We start from the raw sequence: 8630 nt of genomic DNA on the forward strand, positions 1-8630 counted from the left end.
ACATGTACAGTACAGAGAATGAAGGAAAAGCCGTCGTCGTTGAACGTTTCAACAGAACGCTAAAATCTCGTATGTGAAAGCACTTCACCGCTCGCTCGACCAACGTCTACATCGACGTGCTGCAAAAACTTGTCGACAACTACAACAATAGTAAACACCGTACAATTGGGATGACCCCCATGGAAGCCTCCCTAGGGAAACCGATTGAGCATCTGTATGAGCCCATTGCGGATGAGCCTGTCTTTCAAGTCGGAGATAAAGTTCGCATTACAGTGGAAAAAAGAATGTTTGCGAAGGGATACACACCCAACTGGACCGAAGAGGTATTTGTGATTCGTAAGGTTCTCCCCACTTATCCGGTCACCTACAAAGTGAAAGACCTTGCCGATGAACCCATCACAGGAAGCTTCTACAAACAGCAGCTCATGAAGACTGAGCAAGCTACATTTCGAATCGATAAGGTGTTGAAAAGACGTAAGGGTAGTTTGCTGGTCAAGTGGAAGGGATACCCCGAAAAGTTCAACCAATGGGTATCGCAGAAAGAAATGAGGTATATTTCCAAGGATAGTAGTATAGGGAAACGATGATGCAGTGCACAATGCAGACTACTGCAAGAAATCTGCTTTCTGCTGTTATTGCTGATCGACTGGCAGAACAAGGTCATGTAGACCTACCACAATGTGTATCGTCGCCGGAGTCGAAACCATCTCGGCTTTCTAGAGTTTTGGTACGAGTGTGTCGCTTAGTCAGGTGCAGTGGATCGAGATTTCAGGTGCTGATGCAGCAACTGTGTTTCAACTCCAGAACGGGTCGTACGCAATTTCTTACATTTGCAAAAGAACTATTTAAAAACGGTATCAGCCATGTTAAAATTGTGGCCCTGTACTTATTCAGCAGCGAGTTAGCGAACATCTGTATGGAGAATTCAACGGAACTGGGATTGCACTATGTACATCATGTCATGACCTGGCACTTAGATTACATGACCACCAATGTTTCACCCTGGTTGGCGGAAAAAGGAGGTTGGCAAAGTTTTGAAAACACCCTTACACACGACTTCAACTGGTCAAATCGCTCAGTATGGACTCATCCTCGTTCAGCCTTTTTGGCCATAATTTTGCTCATACTAATGGTTGAATGGATGTGAGGAAAAATTCCCGGTACAGTAAGATCAAGATGGACTCCTCAAGCAATGACACCCCATCAGCCGAGCCATCAACTGCGAGCAACAGCGAAGCCTATGAGAAAGTGAAGGGGCGTTTGAATAAAGTTAAACTTACTCAACAACTACTCCTGCTTGCACCAGTGCTGTTCGGAGCCAGCAATGTGGTGGCAGAGAAATCCACTCAAACCTCACCAGCCGAAAGAACAAGCATCATAACTACATTCATACTGGCCATCATATGGACTTTAATCTCATTTTTTATGTCATCATTGTGAGCATAAATTTACGCAAGTATATAAGCATTTTCTCAAGCTGGGGAAATATATGCCCGCAGATACTGAACTTGATCAATTTGATGATATATGGACTATGCTGCGCACACACTGCAAACCAAAAGTATGTAGGGTAATATTTTATGATGCGATGAAGATTATTATACCGCACAATGCACTATATCCTGCAATATAATTGAGGCACAAGCTTGAAATATTTAACAAAAATGTAGAGTGTTGGAGCCAGCTCCACACGTCAAGAAAGGAGGAATATTAGACAGAAAAATGGCGGGGAGTTTTGCATGAAAATGATGAAACATGTTCAATGTGGGGTCCTGCCCATTAAATGTCCTTGTGACCATATGCAAGTGTGGCCATGCCATCATCCAGTATATACCGCTTGCAGTCGAATGGAGACAATGCCACCTTGGTGGTTACCTCCTCATACACTGTGTGGCAATGTGATCGGAGACCCGTCATAGGCCTGGCAGACACACGATGACTGAGCAGTGCATCTACATAGTCCTTGTGGGTGATGGTATTTGCCAGGACTGCCTTCCGAACACCCTTTGCCCGTTTGGCCGATTCCTGCCCGATGTAGGAGTACATCTTCGATCTTAGACCTACAAACTCCACCATGGATTTCCCACCAAGCTCATCTTTGAATTTGCCAACCACTTTCTTATTGGCAGAAGTGTACTGAGGATGGTCAGTGGGAAAGTTGATCACACTCCACAATGAACCCAGTGCTCGAATCTACAGGTTGTGCCAGTATTTCGGACAGGTTCTTGTCACACCAGGCAAACTCAGATGTCGGCATACTCTGGCACATAGCCCAGCCATACAGGTTGTTGGCATCAAGGTATAGCAGGTATGATGTGGGCTCGGCAGGATTGTACTGATCCATCGTTGGGTTGTTGGCCTTGCCGTACCGCTGCGACGCCATTGAGATGCCCCCACGTAGACCAGCTTCGACAAACAGATGCATGTCTACATCCGTGAGCAGCTGCAGTTCAATCTGGGTGAACCGTAGTAGAGCATCCCATGCATATCCTACATAACACCATACAACACACCAGAACACAAACACGAAAGTCAATACACCATGCAAAAAGTATAAAAATACACCGACAAGAAAGCACAAGAATACTAACAGAGAACACCATCTAAAGGAGAGAATACATTGGACAACAACAAAGACTTGTGAACATACCTGGGAGAGTAAGGTAATGGGCTGGATCCAGTCCATACGTCTTGTATGCCGTCTTGCGGAAATGCTCAAAGACATCTGCTAGAAGATAGACATCTGTTTGCAAATAGAGGTCATGATAGGCCTCCATTGTACTGCACTCAAATGTCTGCAAAAAAACAAACAAACATCAACGCACACACACACACACGCACACATCCATACCCACAAGCATCCACATATCCACGGATAGAGAGCAATGAGTACAAAAAAAATGTGTAGGGCACATCACAACAGCATACAAAGTCATAAGTAGAGCATAATGCAAAAAGCATGGCATCAGGGAAATTCTGAGGGCCAATACAGAAGGCACAAGCTGCTTACCTGCCATACGTTCTGAGCATGAGCATAGTCAGCATCACTGATACCTTCTCCAGTCAAACTAGACTCAAATGCTGATTTAGGTGGCAGCTGTGTCTCATCAAACCGAGCAAAGGAGTCCATATACCCGTAGGGGTAGACACCCTTACGCAGGAGAAGGTCATGATGGGCCATTGTACGAGTAAGCTTGAAGGCATCTTCCGGGGTGTTGCTCACCAACGAGTCCAGAGAGGAGTTCAAGAAGGCCATGGAGTCGATGAAGCGGTACTGACGCCACTTGAATGAAATATATTTCTCCATGTTGTTGGCGATGACACTGATCTCACCAACCTTCTTAATCCGCTTACGCTGGTTAGAGTCCTCGTACTCCACCTCTTCAACCTCGGTCATACCAATGTGGGCGATGAGGTGGTGAGCGTCGTACCCTTTCAGGTTGTGAAACACAACCGGAATGATCTGGCGATCTGGGTAGATACTCAGCTGAATATTACACTGGTAGTGTGCAGCACCACGGTAGTTGCCTGTGCAGATATTCAGAAAGAGGGGAATACACAAACATAGTAAACATCTACAGTGAAGGTGATACCACAGACAATACAATTCAATACACCATGATAAAACACAGATGCAAACAGCTACAGAGACATGAAAATGCACTATACACATATCATGCGCATATCTACACACAACTGCAAAACAACAAAAATAAACAAAAAATTATAATACTTACCAGTGAGATGATCATGATCACGAACACGATCTTCTCCAAGTACTTCGTCACATATCCAGCAGTTGACTGCATTCTGAAACTCAAGCTCCAGTTCTGCCGTCATGCGAATTGGCTTGATATCAGCCAAATCCTCCTGGATACTGCCTTCCAACTCTTTGAGACTGTCGAAAAAGTTGTGAATGGCATTCTCACTGCAGTCGTCAAACTCGCCCCGGACTTCACCGTTGGATCGGATGGCAGCATATCTACAAGAGCATAAAAGAAGAAGGAAAGTAAGAATGAGTGATTTTGAAAAAAGGAATCACAAAAAATGCACATACTACAACACGAACACAATTAGGGGAGAACAAGACAAGAAAGAATAACAGGAAGCACTGTGCAGGCATGAGTACAGCAAACATTAGTCAAAAACAACACCAACAACAAAACATACCTGATGCTGCATGGTACATGACGTGCTGTGCGTACAGTGCTGCTGCCATGCTGTTCCTCCATCGGCTCAATGATGGCTTCCGTATCAGCGTAAATGATATACGGAGCCACCATCCTGTGCTTCAAATTTGTATATTTGAGGATGCTGTCCTTTGCTGTGGGCATGACTACTGGCACGGGCTTCATCACCTGACATTTCTCGCTGTGATGCTGCAGGGAGTCTGCTGTTTTGTGTGCGGAGAGGCATCGCAAGCAGTAGTGTGTTGCCCGCTTGTTCTTATTCTCACATGCACGACTGAAGTTTTTTATCCATGTGAAGTGGTTGTCATGTAGAAGGAGGTTGATGGGAGTCTCCTGTCGCTCGCTGAGATAGAGTGGGTACAGATTCCCCTCGTACCCAAACACATTGATTGCAAGACCATTCTGTATCTCCACTTTGGATACATCACGGAGCGTTGCAGGGAACATTACACCGTCGAACCGCAGCTCCTCCACATACTGGGTGTACTTGGATGCACGCTCAGCATTCTGTTCGACGGGGTGCAGCGCTGACAACAACGCCCACATCAAACACCTGTCATCGTTGTTCTTTACGTTAATGATGGCCTTCTTTTTTTCTAATTTGGGCGGGATATCAGCTGCACCACCTACAGAACACCACAAAAATACAACGAAGGCTTTGCTCAGAGTAACACCACATCACAACTACACCCTCTCGACAATCACGAAAAACTGTACATCTAGTACAAAACATCTACAACTTACTTTCCACAAGAAATTCGACAGGCTTCGAACAAACACTGCCGGATGAACAGAAACTCACCTCGAAGAGGAGTGTACTTTGCTGTCGATACATCCAGCTGTCTCACTCGAGAAACGGTCCAGTTGGATCCGTTCTGCACCCACGTATCAATAAGACCAGTGATCCTCGCCACCATGATCTTGACTGCACTATCAATATCCCCTTCGCTGAGGATCCGAGCCGGTCTACTTCTAAAAAACGGGACGGCAGACGTACTACCCGTGGCCGACTCTCGTGTCATCTCCTGCCTCAAAACTAAAACCACCTTGAACGGGTGAGACTGAAGCTCCTCGAGCAGAACCTGTCGGAGCTCGTCATGATGGCTGCTGAAAAAGACGAGAGGATCAGTGCCTGAACCTGGCAAAGAAAACTTTTTCAAAAAACCACGCACGGCACTCGAGGTGGGCAATCTGGGCTGCCTACTAGTAGATCGTTTTGCACTTGGCTCCGCCATCGTCACGTCACCTCCAGCACTGCCCACAACATACTGAGGAAATAATCTCCCCGTACAGCGTACAGTCAACTTCGCTAATAACGACTGCGGATATAACGACAATTCGCGAATAACGACCGAGTTTCCATGCCCAGAGCAAAGTCCCATCTGACTGTATACATTTTACTTCGGATATAACGACTATCTGAATAACGACAATTCGCGAATAACGACATGCTTTTAGTGCCCCGAGGTCATATTCACTGCTTGAACAACGACTTTCTGGGCTTTTGACAGCTATTTCAAGTACCTGTCAGTCAAGTACATGTACATGTACCTGTCATGCAGAAGTACCAGAACCTATGGTGATGGATAATGTTATTATTATTATAAAGGTGTATTGAGCAGGGAGTGGTGCTTTCTTGCAGGTTTGCCGAGTCGAAGGTTCGATGGACTTCTCGTGTGCTCTGGATGGCAGTCGTGAGTCAGTCAAGTGTCAAGTAAAGTCGGCGGAATAGCGCGAGCTCCGGTGTGGGGAGCAAACCATTTCTTACAAATCATCGCCGAAGTCGCAACCACTACTTCATAAAGGCACACATGCAAGAAAATGCAGCCAAAGGGGGGGGGGGGGCTTTTTCTTCCTTTTGTATGTTGGCTTCAAAATTGTTGGATTTACCAGCACACCTATATGTATACAATATTATGTACATGTAGTTGTACATGATTGTACAGTAATCATGACACATGTACATGTACATGTCTCTGGCCCTGTATAGATGGCTCAAAAAGGCATATTTTTCAATTGATTTCCCTTGCATATTGAATTTTTATTTCCTTTCAACTGCAATATGAAAATAAAGTACACATTGACATAGAGCAAGAAAAGAGCTTGATTTTGATATGCATGTCATACTATACAAAATATGGGTTCACATACATTCAAATGGGACTTCGGTTATAAGGACACTTCGCGAATAAGGACACTTTTCTGATGCCCTGCCGAATGTCGTTATTGGCGAAGTTGACTGTATATGAGGTCGGCTATCACCCTACAATGACACGTGTACTAGTCCACCTTGTGTATACGTCTTTTCCGCAGGGCCACTGAAGGTCGCACGCTCCGCGTGCTCATGCGCGCATGCGCAATATGTCATTCACTGCACATCTACGATGTGCAAATCAGGGAGTAGTACGTATTTTACTACTCCCTGGTGCGAATACAACGAACGTGCACAAGTGCACGGTCGCCACGGAAAAGAACATGATGACATTTATGGCATGGCAGGGCCAAAGGTCGAACAAACCCTGGGGGAGTCCCCGAGCCAGACCAAACGAGCCCGACACAGTGTGCCTTATTTGGCCCAAAGGTCAAAGGTCAAAAAGTGCACCAGAACCCGCCCCGCACTTACTACTGCCAGGATAGATGTGCTGCCCTCCGCCCCTCCCTTCTACATTTGTAGTGCCTGGAAAGGGCAACATATGTGACAGCGTTCACCAGTACAGTCGGAAGAGAACATGGGAGAAGGCAAAAAAGGGCAACACACATGAATCCCTTATAAACAAGCAGTGGCAATTCTAGCACCAGCAATGTTTATTGTTGGACTTACATCCCAGCCATTGCCGCCGGATTCAGCGGCTTCTTCTTCTTCGTCTCCCATCTTGGAAGCACTCCTTCCCGTAAGTTCAGTCCTGGGAGTACAGTCGGAGGAGGACGTCGGAAAAGGCAAAAAAGGGCAACACACATGATTCCCTTATAAGCAAGCAGTGGCAACTCTAGCACCAGCAATGTTGGACTTACATCCCAGCCATTGCTGCCGGATTCCCACGCTTCTTCTTCGTCGTCTTCCAGTTCCCAGGTTCCATCTTGCAAATACCATGAATACTCCTTCCCGTAAGGGCGCGTTCAGACTACCGATAAAAAGTGACCGATTGGGAAAGTCGCCAAGGTGATTTGATCACGTGACGTTACTGGCACGTTACCGGTGGGAAAGTTTTATATTACTGCCGCGGCTGCTGCGCGACTTTTACCGGCAGTAAAAAAGTGCTCAGGCTGCATGCGCGCTGGGAAAATAGGGAAAATCCCTTGTCAGTGCCGCGGTGAGATAGTCCGTGAGCCAAATCTCAGAATCGGCCGTTTTAGCATCGACCGTTGCACCCAGAGAGGGACAAATCGTCCTTTAGCACACCGCTTCACGATGGTATCCTGAAGCGATTTCCACTTGTTGGACAGTTCGAAACTGATCCAGGGAGGTCACAGAAGACGCCAAACATCCAACTTTGCTCACTGACAGCAGCGGCCATTTTCGCCTTCTTCGCTTGATGTTTTTGCGCTTGTTCACGGATTCTCATTTTTTGAAGCCATGAGCAGATACCACGAGTGCACATAACGCGGAAACCAGTGCACAAAACTAGATTCGAATTTTTTTGCCGCTGAGAATTATGAATCGGGATGCAAACTGCATACAGCAAAGTCAGGGCTGGTATTTGGGATCACAAAACGGGAAACACGTCAGAGGCCATCTTGAATCACGCTACGTCATCAGATACCCGCACGTGACGCGGGGCCGCGAGATCGCGACTGCGCAAAAGTGTACTTGCCTGTACAGTCTTTGACCTAGCTGCAAGAGCAAGTGCTGGTTTTTATCATAGTTTTATTTTTTGGTGGTGCTTGAACTAGTTCGAACTGCTTCCCTTCGACTTTCTTTGACAGAGCGGGTGCTGTTAGGGTTTCCTGTTGTCAGTTTGTATCCACCACCGGTCTTGTATGTCAGTGCTTGTACAAGGAGGTGTTCAGTAGTTATTTTCAGTCCGCACCATGGATCGCATCCAGGGTAGGAAATCGCACTCTGACCGGCTTGATTATCCGGAGTCGAGAAAGAAGCGAACTAGTGGCCAGTTCGGCTCAGTATCATGGCCAGCTGGACGTAGATCAGATCGCCCCGAGGTCGAACCGTTGAAACCGACAGTAGTCCTGAAATCCTTACCTCGCAGAACATTGACGATGTGGAGCGCGGTGTTCAAGAACAAGGAACCATGGTAATAATTGGATTCGCTCCAGAAAAATGATTCTCGTGGTTCCCGGTTCCTTTCCCAATAGTTCCTATGGTCTGGATACGTGCATCACGCTGAAGCCTAGATGAATCTGTAAGTCGGTCTTCTCCGTCTAGCTCAAGATTTTGTGAAAATGTTATCAGTGAACAATAAAAACAAAGGACACAGTGCAACA

The 8630-nt window shown here is 46.3% G+C and overlaps 1 protein-coding gene across 1 annotated transcript; it reads right to left on the reverse strand.

Moving 5' to 3' along the window:
- Positions 1-1406: 1406 nt before the first annotated feature.
- On the reverse strand, positions 1407-5448 carry LOC135808339 (uncharacterized). Its single transcript, XM_065321513.1, has 6 exons — positions 4993-5448; positions 4171-4816; positions 3738-3982; positions 3011-3528; positions 2651-2795; positions 1407-2490 (listed from the first exon to the last, which is right to left on the reverse strand). Exons 1-6 carry the CDS (start codon positions 5423-5425, stop codon positions 2147-2149), a joined length of 2331 nt encoding a protein of 776 aa, XP_065177585.1. The 5' UTR covers positions 5426-5448; the 3' UTR covers positions 1407-2146.
- Positions 5449-8630: the final 3182 nt, after the last annotated feature.

Source organism: Sycon ciliatum, chromosome 2 (genome assembly GCF_964019385.1).
Source record: "Sycon ciliatum chromosome 2, ocSycCili1.1, whole genome shotgun sequence".
In the NCBI taxonomy this organism is placed as follows: domain Eukaryota; kingdom Metazoa; phylum Porifera; class Calcarea; order Leucosolenida; family Sycettidae; genus Sycon; species Sycon ciliatum.